The following is a 20,527-nucleotide window of genomic DNA, read 5'->3' on the forward strand; positions in this document are numbered from 1 at the left end:
TTAGTGAAGGGTAGGGTGAATTTTGGGGTATGACATGCATCAAATGTGATTTCCCGATGATTAATGCGTATCCAACTTTAGATCTTCAAGAATCACCATTTCCTATTGTTTATTATGTTTCTCTATCTCCCAAAATGTTTCTCTTCCAGTCTGGTTACAGTTGATGCCCTTTTATAGTGTTTATGTGTTGCTGATATTGCTTGGAGAGTAGCAGCCTTGCCTGGAGAGCCAAGTTTCTTCAACTTGAAGTTTTTGCCAACTCATCCATTAAACCGCCTTGTCTTGCACGATGAGCTTCCTCGTTGGTTTCTCATAGGGCGAGAATGAAGACTTTCCTTTCTGGATTTTTTTTTAGTTGTGTCGATTGCAACTCGCTGAGTGACCATGAAGCTTTTTCTCTCTGAATCTTCTCGCATGGACCTCACTTTTAGTTCGCTGGGAGAGCTCGTCTTGCTCTCGCTCCTTGCTTGCCTAGCGAGCTTAGCAGGATGCCTTTTCATACTTTGCTTCCAATACCTTGTTTGAGTGCTAATTCTACACAAAAGTAAACCAAATACGATTAAACATGCACAATCATAATTCTATTAAGCAAATGGGATTTCTATGTTAGAAACTTACAAACCAAGTTAAATAAATGCCTTTTTCACTACGACATATTACCATATTTTAGGCACTTATCAACACACCATAAGTTAATAGAAGCATGACTTAATGTTAAAACTACAAAAATGCATCTTCATAAACATTACATAGATATATCTCTTGAAGCTGCTTGTACATAACGCGTCATAATCCTTTTTCTTCCTCACTTGTTAAAAAATAATTTTTTTCTCTAAAACTCTTTCAAAATCACATCATCTCAAAATCAAGCAAGCAACATCAAAGCTTCTTCAATCATCATCGAACAACATCAAAGAGCTTATTCAATTACATCAACTTTAAAGATTCCTCGCTTCTTGTAAGTTTTTTATTATTGTAATTTTTGTTGAGTTTTTGTATAAATTTGTAGAAATTGATGATTATGTATTAAAATACATAGTTTATGCATATTTGATAGTCGATACATTATGAGAAATGTGTTCCAAAGTTAAAAGTGATGATTAATGCATTATATTTTGGGACTTGGTGGTATGCATTAGTGACATTAAAGAAAATGAAAGTTGCAGGAAAATCCAGAGATGCATCTGCGGATTTTTTCAATGTTTGGATTCTCAGGAACCGGAGATGCATCTTTGTATTTTATTAGTCTGCATTTTTTTTTTGCTTTTTCTTGCTTATATGGTTGCTTGTAGTAATTGTGTGACACTTGTCTGGTTTACTTACATGCACTATGCCTGATAGAGATGACACGTTGAGGCATAATAGGATTTCACAACATGCATCTATTAAGAGAGAAACGAGTTGGGTTTTGCATACTCCTGTTCCCTCTAGCCCGATTGATGTGAATGCGTAGACTTCTAGGACTTATATATCTCCATCTTATTCTTCATGTAGGAGATGAGTTCCACCTAGTGATGCATCATTGCCTCCATCTTCCCATAGGTGAATGGTTTCACATACTCAAGCAGTAGAGGTAACCGAGTCACCGAAGGTACCTCAATCACTATAGGCACTAGTGCCAACCCAAGCATCAAAGGGACCTTATACTAATGAAGTTGATGAGCCAATTCCACCTCATGTATTTGGAGGAGGCCCGTTAGAGTTGTCAATACTGCCTATTTACCTGAACCATAATGCCAGACATATTTGGGACAAAAAGGTAAAATTAGTTGGATTCATTCTTTTTTAAATATATTTGTTATTATATTATAAGTTTCTAACGATGATTTATTTTTCTGCAGGATCGTAATCCGCTGAAATTCATTAACCATTGGCGAAAGATTATTGGCTTGCATCAGCCTACTGACGAGTGGTTTCAGAATGCTTTACAACTATATAGGATGAACGAATTATGCAAAACTAGTTATGTTATGGTGAACCATAAGATTCTTAATACATTTATAGAAAGATGGTATACTGAGACCTAATCATTTCACATACCACTTAGTGAGATGTCTATCACACCCGACAATGTCTCGTGTCTACTTCATCTTTCGATTATGGGAAAACTTTTATATCACGGGAGGATTAGCAAAGATGAGACACTTGGGTTGATGGTAGACTGTTCGGGAGTTGACCCAAACGCTGCCTTGAAGGAGTTTGAAAAAACCAGAGGGGCTCATGCTAGGTTTGAATTCCTAAAAAAGGTATATACAGATGAGCTGGTTAGAGCACAACATGCTAGAGGTGATGACAAACAGGTGGGGCAACATAAAACGTATGTTATGAGAGCACACGTGTTATATTTGCTTGGCACCACCATTTTTATGTACAAGAATGCCACTTATGTGGATGCCCTTTACATACGATACTTCGAGAACTTTGAGTGGATTCATGAGTACAATTAGGGGCCACTTGTGTTGGTCTACTTGTACCCTAAGTTATCTGAGGGCTATAAGCGGAAGATGAAGATGGTGACATGCAATATCCCACTTTTGATGGTAATATTTATTGATCTTTTAGTGTTTGTGTGTTGTTTTCATTACATTTTTGTAATGCCCTTACTAATGATTCGCGTGTTCCACCACTTTTCAGGCTTGGATCCTCCAACACTTTCCACGCATCCCCGGTTGGTCGTGTGTACCGACCTATACTGAGGATATGTCACGTGCTTCTACATTTGCCCCACTTAGAGGGAACTAGGCAACATAGTTATTTCGAGTGTATCTCGACCGCTTGGTAGCAGAGGATATGCACTTTAACATCCATGTCGATCACCATAAGACACAACCATTTGACAACATAGTTTTATACTTAAGATGGTTGGCTTACAATTGACATCTGAGATTTGCCTGAATGCGTCATGCGGCAGTTCAACTATACCCACAATATTCTCAGATACCTTATTGTCTATGCTCCTCCCGCTATGACATGGAGAGATATGTATGCCATGTTTGATGATTGTTTTATTCATTTGGTACCATAGAAGGCACAAAGTACCCTATCTGAGAGCGAATAAAGTTAGGTAGACGAGTACACCAGGTGATTCTTCAGAGTGTCACATCCTTATATGGTGCATGTTGCTTCAAGAGATACATCGAAGTCAGCTCATCAGGAGATACTAGAGAAAGAGCATGCTAGGTTAGATCATGATCATGATGTGTTGCCTAGATGTCACCGTATTGTGGAGATTGCACAAGCATGTATTAACAGAGGTATCTTTCCTGATGGTTATGAGGTGAGGGAGATCCTATATGCCATTATGAAGGAGGCACGGGAGGCGTTGATATACCAGAGACATCGTTATAGCATTGGGGGGGGGGCAGAGGAGCATGAAAAGCTTGAGTCACACATACGTAATAATTGATAGTATTTATAGTTTTGATTTATGTTCGATTGTATTTTATTTGTATTTATTTCGACCTCATTGTATATTTCAACTTTATTGTTTATGTCATGGTGACTTATTTTGACTCCGGTTTTATACATGTCATTTTTTGTATATCAATTGTATGGTTTAATGTTCATCACATAATAAAGGTCTTAACATTTGTATCGGTTGTATGGTTTAACCATAAAACTAACTTAACTTGCACTTTTTTGACTTGTTATGCAAAATGCACCTCCAAATCAATAAATGTTTAAGATGGACCTTTCAAAGAGGGATGCATCAGGTATATTTTAAAATATTTCAAAGACGCATCTCCAAATCCGTGTTTACAAAATATGTTTGTGTGGTTCAGTGAAATGCATGAGTGTATTTTGAAATTTTTCAAAAACGCATCTTCAGATCAATTAACGTTCTGAATTAAGATGAGAGCACATCCGAAAATACATCTCCAAAATCTATAAAAGAAAATTGATTTTTTTATAAGGTATTAGGGTGGGATAAGAAATTTCCATTTGGCAAAAGCAAACATTTAATGGGCCGAAAGCTTAACAACATATAGATATTAAAGGGCTTTCTCTTACAAAGTTATCTGTACGGCCATTCTTACACCCTCTAAAATCTAAAGAGAAATAACACAAATTACAAGTTGAAGGTTCTGTAATCCCAAAACCCTAACAAGAAAAGTTTTCACAATCGGAGAAGAAGCCATGTTTCCAGGGTTCATGCGAAAGCCAGACAAGACTGCGGCATTGAAGGAGCTCAAAGCTCACGTCGCCATGTTTGGGACATGGGTCGTTGTGGTTCGTCTCACCCCTTACATTCTTCACTTTCTCAACCGCGAAAGCGAGGAACTCAAGCTCGAGCTTTAGATTCAGGTACTATGGTAATTTACTATCCAATTTCACTTTTAATTTCTTGTATGCAAATTTATAAAATCTGTTTGGAACTTTCTTGTTTTCAAGATCCTTTGCGGTGGATTGTTGTATGAAAGATTTATGTAAATTAGGGTTTGATTTTGTCTGGTTTTCTATCCATGAACATTCTATGCGGTTTGAAAACTTGGGTGTTAAGAATATAAAATTTAGGGTTTAACCAGTTTTAACCAAACATACACTGCTGAATTTTAATGTATCATTATCAGGGTAATGTATTTGGTTTATCTGTATCTGGGTTTTGGTGTTGGTATTTGACCTATTATGCTTTAAGAGTTAATGTATCCATGTGTTTTGTTTTATTGAGTTGAGGGAAAATCATATTCAACCGTTCAATTTTCTTGGTTTTCGCCTTTTTTGCATCAAAGCTTATTGATTTTGCTAGATTTCGATTAGTATCCATGCACTTAGGAAGGTCTCCCTTAAAAGCTAGTTATCAAACCACTAAGATCTAGGCACACCATAATACTCAAGTCCCTATTAGATTTCAACTGAGACTAGTCGCACCGTCAAGGTTGTCTTGTCTTCTTTGCCACCAACACTTCCTGCGCAAGGCATAGTTTATAACAAATTTTACATCTAGATTTACCAGACTACCTTATTGGGAAATTCAGAATCTGAAGCAGTTCAAGTTCCTGTAGACTTGGTCACTGATTGGGTCCTTATCCTCAAGGAAGCCACTTCCCGCGCTAGCTGTCCCGCCTCAATGCTGTTGGCCATTCCATGGTTGACGCTTGGCAATGTTGCCATCCTTAGAGAGCTAGAGTCTTGGAAATATAGCTAGATTTCTTTTTCTGCAGTGCCATCCTTAGAGAGCTAGAGTCTTAATGTTGCCATCCTTAGAGAGCTAGAGTCTTGGAAATATAGCTAGATTTCTTTTTCTGCAGTGCCATCCTTAGAGAGCTAGAGTCTTGGAAATATAGCTAGATTTCTTTTTCTGCAGTCTTAGTTGAGGTATGGTTTTCTCTTAAAACAGGGAAAGTGTTACTCCTTTTTTTATTAACATGTTATTAAATTAGTTGTTAGAAATCTTAGTTAGAGGAGTTGAGCTACGATCCTTATCTTATCTCTCCAACCTTTAGGTTCCTCCCCAAACTACTCCTTTCTAGAGTAACTAATACTATTTAAGCTCTTTCTCTGCCTTGTTCTTTTAGCCACCTTTCTCTGCATAGTGTCCACAAACTCTCATGTGATGTTTCATAAGTTTCTCGTTGACTGCTCATTTATGTCCAACCTTGTTTGTCATTGCTATTGGTCCCAATTCATGTTTTGCATCGATTTGGTCATCTTATTGCAAGAATTTTACGGCTATACTTTGGTTTTGGTTGTCTTATGGGTGATTTGGCATTTGTTGCCACAGCTGTAGCCTGGCCTCAATTTCATCCCAGTTGCAGTCCAGGGCCTCACTTTTGTCCTATTAGGTCTGCTGCCATTTTTATTTTTGCCTCACATGCAATCTGGCCCTAACTTTTGTCGCAGTTACAATTTGATATCGGTGTCTTAGATGTGATTTGGCCAGCGTGTTTTCCATATGAAATTATTTGATTTTTTATTCTCTTTCAAAGGTTACACTTGTAACTAGCTTAAAGTTTTAGCTTGAGGCGTGGTGTTAGATTATACCAAAATAATCCCAGGTTAGTTCTTTGTCTTTTTTGTCACCAATAAACAAAACTTTAATCAAAATTGTCAGGTTTTTATTCCCTTCTCTTCCTTCTTGATTTAAAACCTATAGCTTCAACACTAGTAACTGATCTTCTAGTATGAGTGTAAATAAGGGTTAGTTCTGTCTTTTGTGTGACCAATACATATTATAATCATAATTCTAGGTTTGTATTCCCTTCTCTCCCTATTTTTTTTAAACCTATAACTTCAACACTAGTAACTGGTCTTATCTCAATGTTGTAATTCTGAGCTTTCTATTTTGTTCTCATTTTTCTGTAAATTCCATTAATCCTCATAGCTGTGTTCTTTCCTTCGGCCCTGTGGCAAACACAATGCTTCCTGTTTTTTATTTTATTTTTTCATAATTGGTTTTGCAAAGTTTTGTGGTTTACTGTTTTTAACTGTTTTCTATATACTTACATTATGTTTTTTTTATTGGTGCAGAGTGGTCTTGAGGAGGATACTTGCTTGAGTTGTGGAGGAATTTCATCAAATAATGTTTCTATGTAACCCTGAAAATTGTGTGGGCATGATACATTGTTAGCATAATAGACAATGTCATTTATATTTTTTTGTTTGTTTTTACATTGACAAGCTTGTGAGTATGTTTTACAATGTAGAAGTAAAAGGACACAGGCAGTCGTTGATGGGATTGTTTTTTTTTTTTTTTTTTTTTTACTTTTGTGATATAATTTTCAATTTTTTTTGACTTTCAAACTTAACAAACCAAATCGACATAATCTTGGAAAACTTAGAAAATAAGTGAATGGATTATTTTTCAATAGTTTATTAGATTCATTTTTTTTTATATTCAATGAGATTTATCTTATCTTCTTTCTTCTTCTTCCCCTTAGAACCAACACCGTCTATTAGATTCATTTTTTTTTATATTCAATGAAATTTATCTTTTTCACCCTCTTTCACAAACCCAAATTGAAACCTTCATCCTCTTCAACAAACTCAATTAAAATTAAAACCTAAGTTCTAAATTGAATCCTTTTGTTGGGTTTCTGGATGTGGGTAAAGAATCAGATCTGATTGATCTAAACCTTCTTTTTTATTTCAATTCATCAAAGTAAATTAAGATCACTGATTCATGAAAGCTAAAATATTTCTCCATCTTCTTCCGCTATTACATCTAAACCTCAGACTTTTCGTTTCGATTCATTAAAACTAAGATCAACATCTTGTAACCTTCTGTTCCCTTAACAATCTTTCTAAGGGATCAAACACGTTTTCCCGTGAAATGATGTACATTTGAATTCATGTTTCATTTAGTTTGGTCTTACAAAAAGTTGTTGATGCAATTCACTTCCTTTTAACATAGAGCATGCTTGTTCTAATAAGAAGACTCACTAATTCTATTACTACTAAAATTATTATTTTTTCTTAGTGAATGTTAGGATTCACCATGAAGTTGGTGAAATTAGGTAAGGGAACATCAATAATAAAATGAATAGAAAGCATTTTAATTAATTAGGTAAGGGAAGAACGTGACTGCAGTATTCAATTTTAATTGTTGTCATGAGTTTAAGAAAGTACATATTAAGTAAATGCAGTGTTTAGGTCAAATTAAAGTTATTTTACTGTCTCATATTTATCCTTTTTATTGTCCTAGAAAATTCAAGTTGAGATAATTTATGTATTTTATTTCATTTTTATTTTGACAACAGGGTCAATGTCAAAATATAAAGCGTGTATGGCAGTAGAAAAAGCAAGACCGACACTCCAACTTGGACATCTGGCCTTTCATCTCAAATTTTAGGACAAATTAAAAAACATGCAATATATAAAAATATATCAATAAACACCAAAATTTTGTTTTTTAAAATGAGAGCACTAAAACTAAAAAAATAAAAATAAATAAGAGAATTAAAATTGCAATTAAGTTTATATAAAAACCAATATTTTTATTGAAAGCAATTACATGTTTATTCTTGTTTTTCATAAAATTCTTATTCCTTATAGGTATAAAAAAAAAGTCTTCTACATGATAAAATCATCCTAATTTGAATCTCCTACTTGATCTCTTGTTTTTTATCCATGTTAAATGAATAATTTTGTGGCCACGACCATCAAATATTAATAACCTTAATATTTTTAGGATGTTGTTCACTGTATTCCATGTAGTGGTCACCCAATATTTAAATTTTAAAATGTCATTAGTATAGTTTGGATTTTAAAATTGGGAGGTGTCTATTATACACCAAATAATTAAATTAAAAGGCACCATCATATTACCAGAGAAAAATCTTGATTTTAATAGGCAAATTAATCCTATGCGTTGAGTATGCATTTTACAACGTGGTATGTTGTAGGTAGGGATGACAATTTGAACCATTCTTAATGAGCACCCGCAAATTTACCCACAATAAGTTGGATAAAAATTTGCAAAAATGGGTACGGTCATAGACTCGGATAATTATCTACAAAAATAAGCGGGTATGTGCACCTTGATACTCACCCCGCCTCATACCCGCACATTATATATTTATGTATTTTATTTATATTATATATTTATATTTATATTGTTATATAAAAGTGTATGTCTATCAATTATAAAATGTATATCAATGTTAAACCATTACATATTTAATATAAGTGTTCGTTTATTTCAACAATAAATTATTTGAAAACTTTTTAATGTTTTCAAATTTTAAAATTATATGATATTTTATAATTGATCTATTTATTTTTAATAGGAATGCGGGTCACGGGTACGAGTATGAGTAATTATATGCCCATAGGACACAGGTACAGATGTTAATTTTGGCACCCAATCGGATATGGGCTCGGGCACGAGGGTTTTTTAAGTCGCGAGTATGGGGATGAGTCCTATAGTACCCTGCCCAAACCCTACCCATTATCATCCCTAGTTGTATGTGTATTTTATGTGTTAGCCAAAAAAATATGGATTTTAATTTTCTGTTTAACTTTGGACACATTTTTCACACATAGCTAGTAGGTTATAAGAAATTTTACATTTTTTTAATGAAGCTTACATTAAAAGTAATTTATAAATCAATTCCACAATAAATCATACACATTTGTCATTCAATAAGATTAAATACTCAAATCAAAATGTTGGTCAACTATACATCAATGTTCATAAAATAAAACGAACCATAATACAAAATGTCAAAATATTAATATCAAAATACAAAGTAAAAGACAACTACATTGTATATCTGACGCCATTATTTCTCATCTGCTTCCTATATTATAACGCATGTCGTGCCTATGCTAAGATGATCCGTAGAGTGACCTTCTTGTGGGGGCCTTCTTGAAATTCACTCCTAACTATGGCATTTCTCACAATAGCCATAATACAATGACATATCGCTAACACATCTACAACATGGTCTTCCCTTTCCTGCTCCTCTTTTAGGATCTTCTGATGAGCTGGTCTCGGGAGATCTCCTTCTGCATATGGTGTCATATAATGATGCGACACTCTACAAAATCATTGAATTTAACCGTATACATACTTAATGGAGGAGGAATTGACACACTATGTACATCCTATGAGATCAAATGTTCATAGTACTCCTTAAATATCTCATCATCTCTACAAAGGACGGTGGTATAAGCAACAATTGTGGGTTCTTTGGGTATACCCTAAAAATACTCGAATTGTTACAATACTGCCACATGTAGATGTGACTACATAAGTCGAAACCCACAAGCCATCCACCCAAAGTATAATATTTTCACCTCTAAGAGCCGTGTATTGGTGCTCACCGTACGACTTGAAATAGATATCATTAAGCACAATGCGGTCAAGATAAACTCAGAATGACTCGGTCTCCAGATTCTCGCCGAGTCGGATAATCAAGCATGAACATCGAAACTTTTCATAATAGCCACGACATATTCTCAGTCGGAGAGACGCGAAAAATGCCGGTGAGTCCATACTTGAAAACGGTTCAGATGAAATATTCGTAAGAGCGTAACATAAGTATTATGTAATTAATATCAGTAAGGATACAAAAAAAGTTACCATAAATAGATAGTTGTTTGAAGTCATCTGTTGAGTCTTCCACTAAGTACCTTTAGCAAACTTGGAGTAGAGGAATATACTCATAAATCCTCTTAAAGTTAATGAAGTATCTAAAGTAGGCAACATTGGCATAAGTCATACTCTTGTCCAGAAATATGTACGTGCCAACCAAAACCATGAAGCATGACCTCAATGCACGTTCTCTATGGTATGTAACCCATGCATCATCACCCATGATATAACACCTTAAGCTCTGAAACTATATACAAAAGGTTTATTTTATAATTTAAGGTGTCACCAACGACCACCATTCAAAACTCATCAAAAAATTTACAATTACGCAGCGGAGTCAACATATTAAAGCCTTTCAAAGTAACTTCATCAACAAAGTATTAAACTTTTAAAATACCAATATCATTATTAATAAAAAAACATGACAAACTCTCGTCCTCGATGTTACACGACCAGAGCACTAAAAACCACTAATGTATAATAAAGCGATAATAAAAAAAATGAAGAGTAGCTCCAACAAGCCACCTTCAACATACAACAACAAAACTCACTCCTGGTTATCCGCAAGATGTCCATGATGGACAACATGAAGCAAATGGGTGAGAAACAACATTCAATATGAACAGTGTAAAGAATGCGAAGGTAGAGAAACATACAACACAACACATACTCAATACACAATCAACATCACCATGATCTCACACTCATTCATAACAACATGCACGCACGCACACACACACACACATGCACCCACGCACACACGTACACACACACACACATACACGTACACATACACACATAGACACACACACACATAGACACACACCCATACACACACACACACGCACACACACACACACATACGCGCACACATGCACACACACACACACATACATACATATATACATACATACATACACACACACACACACACACACACACACACATATATATATATATATATATATATATATATATATATATATATATATATATATATATATATATATATATATATATATATATATATATATATATATATATATATATATATATATATATATATATATATATATATATATATGAAATACGACTCACGACACAGCGTGACACTTATGCATGTGGTACCATTATGAACAAGACAAGTCCATTTCGTTATTGAATCCTCTCAATAGGCCTAGAGCACACCAAATTTATACCATCATCGTAAGTAACACTTCACCGATTCCCATATGGAACCAACCACTCGCTCCTGTATCTACACCATCGGACCAGAGCAAAAAAAAACTGGACCGAAGTCCGTACACCTTGATGCACGGCTTTCAAAAACATGCAATATCATCAAAATTAACACCAAAATTATCACCAAGCAACAACACTACATCAAATGCGGATTCACACATTTTAACATCAATTCATAATTAAGTAAACACAATGATTCACACAATTATCCATACATTCCACAACATATATTCACACATCACTCAAATAGGTCAACTATCACATCGAACACCACCAAACAACAACCAACAATTGCTGGAATCAAAAAATCATTTTAACATCAATTTCATCAATTCATGTTTATGATCATGCTTTCAACAACTCCAACAATGTCATAAATAAATGTGAACAAAAATATAATAAAACACATGTAATTCAACATACGAAAATTGAATAATAACATCTCAATTCACCAATTTTCAGAATCACACATCATCAACAATAATATATGAACAATTAAAACAACCCCTACAGAGAGTAAGAACCTCTCATATATACCCTTCACACTATACACTCATATTAAAACCCTTTCTCCCCATTACCTTAGGTTTCTTGTAAAATTCAGATTTGATCAAGGTTGCTCTTCCTTCTTCAACCCCTAACCTTGCTCTTCTCACTTTTTCTCCAACTCCTATTTTTCACGTAAGCTTCTCCTAATTTTCACATTTCTCTATTTATAAATAGAAACCTAATTATTTCATTTAGGTGTTTTCCTCACTACCCCGAACTTATTCTCCAATTCTCCTTATTGCCCCTTATTTCTCTATTAACTCATATTTTCTCTCTAATTTTAATGACTAAGTAATTTCTAACATAAAGCTACCAATTTCTCTTTTTATTTCCAATATTAAATATAATTAATTTAAAATACTAATATTCTAGTTATTATTAATTATTCTACCTAGTACCCATATTTCTCACCACACCCTACCAATATCATTACAACCTAACAACACATATAATCACATAACTTATTTTAATTAAAATGCCTAATAACTAAATAAATACATAAATAATTCAATTAAATCAATTAATAGAATTTGAGATGTTACACACGACATCCACAACTGTACCCACTTGGTCTTCATATAGTTTCATTAGGAATGGAAATCTAGCAAGACATCCTCTAGTGTCATCTATCTCGAGTTAGGATTTACCCTAATCAGCTTCTAAATATGTAACCATCATGTCTAGTGCATCAGGTCTACTGGTTATGGAGTAATCTAATAATCTTCATCTGATCGGAAGATGTAGGAGACATCAGACATCATCAAATGTGATGGTCACTCACTGATCAAAAGATGAATGAAACGGTCTTTGTGTACCATGACTCCATAAAGACAGATAATAAATCATGGTTAATTAATATAACCATATATAATCCTGCATAACATCATCATATACAACAAGGGCTTCTAGGGCAACATGGGCTTCATGATGAGTCAGAGACACATGAATTCGGGAAGCCGATGTCGTAGAGAAATGAACCCGGGAAGTCGATGTTCAACATCAAAGTAAGTTTCTCAACCTGCAGGCCGCAATGGTCTAGATTTCTCCATGCAAATGAAAGCATTTATGGCCACTATATCATGTCTCATTCTTTCTTGGTTGTCAGATATTTTTCCTGCAATCAAAGAAGAAAAATCATGTCATGACAAAAGAAAGTATTGGCAAGCTGAACAAAAAAACAAAAAAAGAGGTAAATATGAATTTTGTTATCCATACTACTTACCCGAATTTCAAAATCCAGACTAGAAGAAAGCAAAATAAATGAACTAGAAATAAAGCATACAAATCCTAAGCAACAAAGATTCAAAAAATTTAGGCAAGATAGTTTAGGACAAAACAAATATAAGTAACTTAATGTATCACACCTATAAACCATTTAGGTAATGCATGATCTAAAATAAAAAAAAGTAAGGAAATGAGTAACTTACAAAATGTGAGATATGTTGATCTTGGATTGAATGTAATGGAGTAGAATTTCAAATATGTGTTAAGCTTCAAAGTAATGGAATAAAAGTTATGATAAAACTTGAAAAATACTGGAACAAGAGTGTACTCACGAGCTCTGTTTGCTATAGTTTGCTCTTTTTCTTGAAATGAAAAAGGTTAGGGAAAGGGAAAGGTGTTAAAGCAAATACTTGAATAAAAGCATCTAGATTTCAATCTCTGGAGAAGTTCTAGACTTTGAAATTCATTTTTTTTAAATGTGTGTTTGCATAGTTCTAAGATTGGGCATAGATGTTAAGGCGCGTTCGGAGTTTAATCTTCGTAACTTATTAATCCAAATTCCAAAACCTGTTTTTTTAACTATTGCTTTGGCGTGTTTCAGAGCTGTGAATATACAATTTTTTTAGAAAGTTAGTGTATTTCATCTAAGTATGTCACAACACTTATGCAACATACATTTAAAAAAATATATACTTAAATTTTTTTTAAGTATGTAATGTACTTTATTTACTCTTTATATATCAAAGAGTTAACCTTTACACTTAATCAAAGTATGTAACATATTCTTTGTATATCAAGAAATTAACCATTACACTAAGTCAAAGTATGTAATGTACATTCTTTACTCTCTGTATATCAAGGAATTTACCTTTACACTAAGTCAAAGTATGTACTGTACTATTTGTATATCAAGGAATGGACCTTTAAACAAAATCAAAGTATGTAATGTACTCTTTGTATATACAAGAATGAACCTTTACACTAAGTTAAAGCATGTAATTTACTCTTTGTATATCTAGGAATGCACCTTTACACTAAGTCAACATAAGTAATGTCCTTTCTTAACTCTTTGTATATCAAGGAATGAACTTTTACACAAAGTCAAAGTATGTAGTGTATTCTTTGTATGTCAAGGAATGAAGCCTTACACTAAGTCAAAGTATGTAATGTACTCTTTTTTATATCAATGAATAAGTCAAAGTATGTAACTTATTTTATTTACTCTTTGTATATCAAGGAATAGTCCTTTGCACCAAGTCAAAGTATATAATATACTCTTTGTATATCAAGGAATATACATTTACACTAAGTCAAAGTAAATAATGTACTCTTTGAATATCAAGGAACAAACCTTTATACTAAGTCTAAGCATGTAATTTACTTTCTTTACTCTTTGTATATCAAAGAATTGATCTTTACACTAAGTCAAAATATATAATATACTATTTGTATATCAAAGAATGAATCTTTACACTAAGTCAATGTATGTAATGTACTATTTGTATATCAAGAATGAATCTTTACACTAAGTCAAAGTATGTAATGTACTATTTGTATATCAAAGAATGAATCTTTACACTACGTCAAAGTATGTAATGTACTATTTGTATATCAAAGAATGAATCTTTACACTAAGTCAAAGTATGTAATGTACTATTTGTATATCAAAGAATGAATCCTTACACTAAGTCAAAGTATGTAATGTACTTTCGTTAGTCTTTGTATATAAAGGAATGAACCTTTAAATAAGTTAAAGTATGTAATGTATTTTTTTTTATATCAAAGAATGAACATTTACACTAAGTCAAAGTATGTAATATATTTTCTTTACTCATTTTATATTAAGGAATAGACTTTTACACTAAGTCAAAGTATGTAATATATTTTCTTTACTCTTTTTATATTAAGGAATAGACTTTTACACTAAGTCAAAGTATGTGAAATTTCTTTTTGTATATCAAGGAATGAATATTCACACTAAATCAAAGTATGTAATCCACTCTTTGTATATCATAGAACGAACCTTTACACTATATCTAAGCATGTAATGTACTTTCTTTACTTTATGTATATGAAGGAAAGAACATTTATACTAAATCAAAGTATGTAACATATTTTTTTATGTCAAAGAATGAACTTTTACATTAAGTCAAAATATGTAATATACTTTATTTACTCTTTGTATATTAAAGAATTGATTTTACATTAAAAAGTATGTAATGTTATCTTCGTAATTCAATTGAATGGTTACGATTAATTGGTGGTATAATTTTTTTTACCCTTGCATAGTAATTACTCATATTTTAAACATAAAAATAACCTATCAAAAGAACCGATCATATTATATAAATGTTTATAAAAATGATTTGCAAATTAACAATTTACACCATCCCGAAATGGTTCTTCCATAGACTTTAGAACATAAAAAGGAATATAGGAAGAATTTTTTGAAAGCATGTCCGGTAGAATCTTCCTGCAAAAGAACAAAATTAGAAATTTAATCCAAAATTAATTGAGAGTTTTCTTGTGTAACAAGAATATCACTTTAGCAAAAAGACTTTACACAAAGGTCACAGAAATTCATGTGAATTGAAACTTATATCTCTTTTTTATAAAGATGCCTAAAAAAATATACTTAGAGATTAAAGATAGAATTCAGTGTAATTTACACCATCTTCCAATAGAATTATAACATTTTGTCTTATCATATCAGTATTTTTAAATTAAACTTGTGATTTGTCGGAATACACGTCCATGATTGATTGGTAGTGTAAAAACATTTTATCCTATGAGTGCATATATATATATATATATATATATATATATATATATATATATAATTTTTCCTATTTTCTATTTTTGCTGTCCTGTTTGCATGAAAATTTTATAATAGTATTTCATATTATTCAAACTAGAAAATGTAATGAAATAAGTATATGATAAAAAATACTGTCATGACATGGATGAATATTAAAATCCTATTAGATGACGGTGTAAAATTATTTTACGCTAACAATACAAATAAAAAATTTCGGCCAGATTCAAAGTGCAATTTATATAGACATTTAGGTGCAATTTTTAAAGGTCAAGGTTCAATTAAACCAGGCTGTGGCTGCCACTGGTTGAAGGAATAAGAGTAAAGTTGATGCTATATTCCGAGTTGTAGTTTAAACTGATCGATTCACTTCTTAAACAAACATTAAACCGATCGATTCACACAAAAGATAGATGGATATTGGATAACTAAGAGACAGATCCTTTGTCGCATACCATTATTCTGATGGAAGCGAAGTCAGAGAATCAGATACTCCTGGTAGTCTTTGGGAAGGATCTCTGGCCGGCGTACTAGGCACAGTGGATTCAAACTGTCCCACTCTCATTTTTTGAAGTGCTGAAAATGACTCTCTTTTAGCTGACATTGCTTCAAAGTATCGAGTGCAAGACGCCAACGCTACAGGAATAGGTCGTAGCATCTCCTGTTAGAAAAAAGAGAATTTCGTTTTAGTCAGGATTCAAACTCGGGTTATCCCAAACAATTTATCCTAATTTAGAGTTCGTTAACCACTCAAGTCTGTGTTATAATGGAAACAGAAAGTCCGAATATCAATATCAAGTAAAGTAACAACAGAAATGAATGTAGTAGCATACCCCCCAAACTGAAGGAGGCTCCTTAAAATTCTGACTCCATTGGAAGTCTGCCACTGATGCTGTCAAGGCACCGTAGTCACTAGCGGCCTTCATCAATAGTTCGGAGAATTCTTTCTGCGTGAAGTAGAAAAGTTTACGACACAAGCATTACAATATGTCTTACACTCTAATAGTTTATCTATCAACAAGTTATGTTCATCAACCTGATATTCTGCTTCAACAGGAATGCAATCCAGGGAATATGGTTGTTGCAGTCGAGCAATTATGCGATCCTGCCAAATTTTAGAAATAAAATGATGTCTGAAAGCAAACAAGAGGAGAAGAAAACGTAAAACGAGACAATATTTTCTAGTCTAAGTAGCTTAATTCAATAACAGACTATATTCACTAACTTGATAATCTTCTCTTAGTATTGTTTAACTATCCATGAATCGCATAAAAGTAGTTTATTCAAATTCCGCTTCTTCGCATTACCATAGCCACTACTTGACAATACTTAGTACTAATTCGTGTTAGTTTTGTTCAAATCCTGCTACGCTATATCCTACTATATCAGTTATTTAACAACGCGGTTAGAATTTAGTGAACCATGGGATTGTTCCCTTCAAATGAAAGACTAGTAAATCAAGGTTTATGAATTCTTTTCTTTTTATCAAAGGGCATAGCGGCGAAACTAACACACTAAGTGCTGAAATGTGCGAAACGACCCTCTAATATATCAAACTTGTGAGTTTTTTTTTATGAAAGTTTGGTATCCAGTCTTGCAACTGACTGATCCAAGGGGACCAATCCCGCTGTCCACTAGCGGGAGCAGGATTTAAACCTATCTCGAGAATTTGAACCTGAGACCTTGAGAGGAGCACATATTATAGCTTGTGAGTTAATGAACAACATCTGAGAAATGAGAAAAACAAGGAAGAGATTAGGTGAATGTTACCTTATTATGAATAACATCTTTAAGAATAGTAGTAATCCTTGCCAAGGTTTCAATCTTCTTGTTCATTTCACTCACATGTGTCAAATGTGCAACATTTTTATCATCCTAAAAACACAAAAACAAATATATATAACTTTTCTTGCAATGTGGAAACCCAGATCCAAAAAAAATGCAGACCTTTCGTCCTTGAAGTTCGACTTGCAGATCAGCGATTTTCCTTTGAACGGAAGTTAATTCTCTCAAAACCCTAATTAAATCTTCACCCTTTTCGCCGGTTGTTGGGGACGAATTCTGAGGCGGTTCGTGGGGAGAAGATGAAGATGAAGATGAAGATGAAAGTGATGGGGATGAGACGTTGAAACCGAGATCAGCGGCAATTGATAGAGCATCGGACATTCCACCAATTCGCTTCACAGCTTTCCTTCCAACCCAACTCGATTCGTTTCCCATTGACATTTTCAAATTTCAGTACAAGGAGAGACGAAGGAGAAGGAAACGAACAGTGTCAACCTCGGAATGTCTTATGTCTGGTTTCTTCCTCTCCTCGGTGTTCTAGACTTGGAGTTTTTGTTTGAATATCTAATTAGTGTTTTTCAAAAGTATTAAAGTCATTTGGCTCAAATTTGTCAATTGAATCGAAACTTAAATATTCATTTTCATCTCCTATGAATCAATATAAAGTTAGTTAGATATATGTAGAGTAGGTAAAACTATATCATTACTAATAAATAGATAGAAAACATGTGATTGAAAAAGATTAAATAGTGAAAGGATTTCCTCAAAACAGTAAGTGAAAAATAGGGATGGAAACTTATTAGTAACATATATGCATAGTAGCTAAATGTATAACATGTTAAAATGTATTCAAATGAATGGAAATGAAAATTTATAAAAATAAAATATAAAGTCCCTGGTATAAGATTTGAGACATGATTATTAATCTCGTCTACCATCTCAATTGTGGAAGTCAATATTGCTATACTTTGAAGATAATAAAAATCTTTGTAGTTGTCCATAAATTCAGGATATGTATTTGTAATAATGACTTCAATTGGATCATTCAAGTTTGAGATTAGAAATTCTTTAGGAATTACAATTTAAGCATATCCATCATTTGACTTAGAAGCTTTTCCATTACCAATTTGAAGTATTCATTCAAAAAACTTTTAGACTTCTTCAATTGATGAAGTAGAAGTTTCACTTTGAAGTCACATATTCTTTGTAAGCTTCAAAACATTACAATGATCCCATATAGAAAACATTGATTGTAGCGTGAATAATATCAGATTTACTACCTCTTAGTATAAAAAGTAGAATTTGTTTGAAATCACACACACATATATATATATATATATATATATATATATATATATATATATATATATATATATATATATATATATATATATATATATATATATATATATATATATATATATATATATATATATATATATATATATTTGTTCATCTAAAGAGACAAAAAATGAACGAATCATGATTGGAATTAAATAAGTTAAGTAATAGTCAATATTTTTCAAAGAATAAAATAGAATAGGATTATTCACCTGTAACGGAGTCGAATAATTTTTGATATAGGGTATTTTGAGCAACATGATCATATTTCTTTTCATCATAAACTAATCTATTACCAAGGCAAGTTAAGATGAAATCCCTTGGATATGAAATTGACTTGAAATCCTTCAAATTTTTTATGTTATTCTGCAACAACGACTCTTTGTCCAACAATGTGAGTTGTTGTATTTCTTCATCGGTGAGTAGTAGTCCCACATAAAAAAAAAGGCGTGAATATATATTTTTAGTAGAACATGAAAAATTGTTATAAAATATCTGAATTTTTAGCCAAACGATGTTGCTCATATAAAATACTATCTGATAAGTAAAGCCAAGTATTATACCATATATGCTCAGGCCTGTTGATTGTTGCAGATAACAACATCGTGACAAATAACTTTCTCAGAAAAAGACCAGAACTCCAATGATGTGCCTATTTTATTTGCTTCAATAAACTCGCGACATCCTGGAGAAATCCCATGGAAAAACATGCATCTCAAAAGGTATCGTGTTGGAAACCATCAACCTTTTTAATGTCATTGTAGCTTATTGGACATTTCTTTATGGTTAACACCATAGGTAGATAATACAACTCTCCCGTACTATGTGGAAACCAAGTTAGTCGACCAATGGTGTATCCTCTCTTTCGTGGCTTCCAAGACCTGGTTTTCTTAACATAGAAACTTTTTGAAACAAATTTTCCATAAGTAAGCAACTTGACCTCTTCAAATTTTTTGTTCGCCTTAAACCAAGTTGTAAACATGGATTCTGTAACACTTGCCTTAGTCAAAACATTACTAATTTTCTCATAATCTTTGTAGTAAACAATTTTTTTGCCTTCCATGTGAAAGAACAACCTCTCTATAATAGGTTTCCTTCCATGTATTGAATATGACAATATCCTCCAGCATGCTTCACTTGGGGAAATATATCTACAATCTAGATACTGTTTGATCTCATCAATGTTGTTTTCATCAACTTTGTTGGTTGTTTCAGAAGGTACAATAACATCTAAAATTCTATCAGAACCGTTGTTTATATACTTGAATAAGTATTTAATTGAAGTATTTTTATTGCACCATTCCATGTTGATATGTGTTTCATACTTCAACAACCAACTTCAGTTATGAGGAACTACATGACTATTATGGAGTATTATTCCATTTTTGTCAATTGTGTGCCCATCATCTCTTCTTATGTAAATAGGGTATCCATCTTGATCAACTATAGTATCACTCTAGAATTTTTTGGGATAATACTTAGAACATTTGTCTTCCTTCATGCACGATGAACTTTTGTTAACCAAACCACAAGGA

The 20,527-nt window shown here is 32.8% G+C and overlaps 3 protein-coding genes across 5 annotated transcripts; 1 reads left to right on the forward strand and 2 right to left on the reverse strand.

The window, feature by feature from the left end:
* Nucleotides 1-3,993: 3,993 nt before the first annotated feature.
* LOC127105742 (mitochondrial import receptor subunit TOM6 homolog) lies at nucleotides 3,994-6,677 on the forward strand. Of its 2 annotated transcripts, none has more exons than XM_051042944.1 (2): nucleotides 3,994-4,305; nucleotides 6,469-6,677. In XM_051042944.1, exon 1 carries the CDS (start codon nucleotides 4,138-4,140, stop codon nucleotides 4,297-4,299), a length of 162 nt encoding a protein of 53 aa, XP_050898901.1. In that variant the 5' UTR covers nucleotides 3,994-4,137; the 3' UTR covers nucleotides 4,300-4,305; nucleotides 6,469-6,677. The 2 variants fall into 2 exon arrangements, with proteins under 2 accessions (XP_050898901.1, XP_050898900.1); XM_051042943.1 differs by having other exon boundaries at nucleotides 4,005-4,313.
* An 8,693-nt stretch (nucleotides 6,678-15,370) lies between these two features.
* LOC127106082 (AUGMIN subunit 2) lies at nucleotides 15,371-18,328 on the reverse strand. 2 transcript variants are annotated; one of them, XM_051043364.1, is made up of 6 exons: nucleotides 17,814-18,328; nucleotides 17,637-17,741; nucleotides 16,903-16,971; nucleotides 16,700-16,813; nucleotides 16,322-16,527; nucleotides 15,371-15,524 (listed from the first exon to the last, which is right to left on the reverse strand). In XM_051043364.1, exons 1-5 carry the CDS (start codon nucleotides 18,090-18,092, stop codon nucleotides 16,324-16,326), a joined length of 771 nt encoding a protein of 256 aa, XP_050899321.1. In that variant the 5' UTR covers nucleotides 18,093-18,328; the 3' UTR covers nucleotides 15,371-15,524; nucleotides 16,322-16,323. The 2 variants fall into 2 exon arrangements, with proteins under 2 accessions (XP_050899321.1, XP_050899318.1); XM_051043361.1 differs by lacking the exon at nucleotides 15,371-15,524 and having other exon boundaries at nucleotides 16,090-16,527.
* Nucleotides 18,329-19,707: 1,379 nt separating this feature from the next.
* On the reverse strand, nucleotides 19,708-20,298 carry LOC127104325 (uncharacterized). The gene has a single exon (XM_051041512.1). It carries the CDS (start codon nucleotides 20,296-20,298, stop codon nucleotides 19,708-19,710), a length of 591 nt encoding a protein of 196 aa, XP_050897469.1.
* Between the last annotated feature and the right edge of the window lie 229 nt (nucleotides 20,299-20,527).

The sequence above is a fragment of the Lathyrus oleraceus genome, chromosome 7, assembly GCF_024323335.1.
Source record: "Lathyrus oleraceus cultivar Zhongwan6 chromosome 7, CAAS_Psat_ZW6_1.0, whole genome shotgun sequence".
Taxonomy (NCBI): Eukaryota; Viridiplantae; Streptophyta; class Magnoliopsida; order Fabales; family Fabaceae; genus Lathyrus; species Lathyrus oleraceus.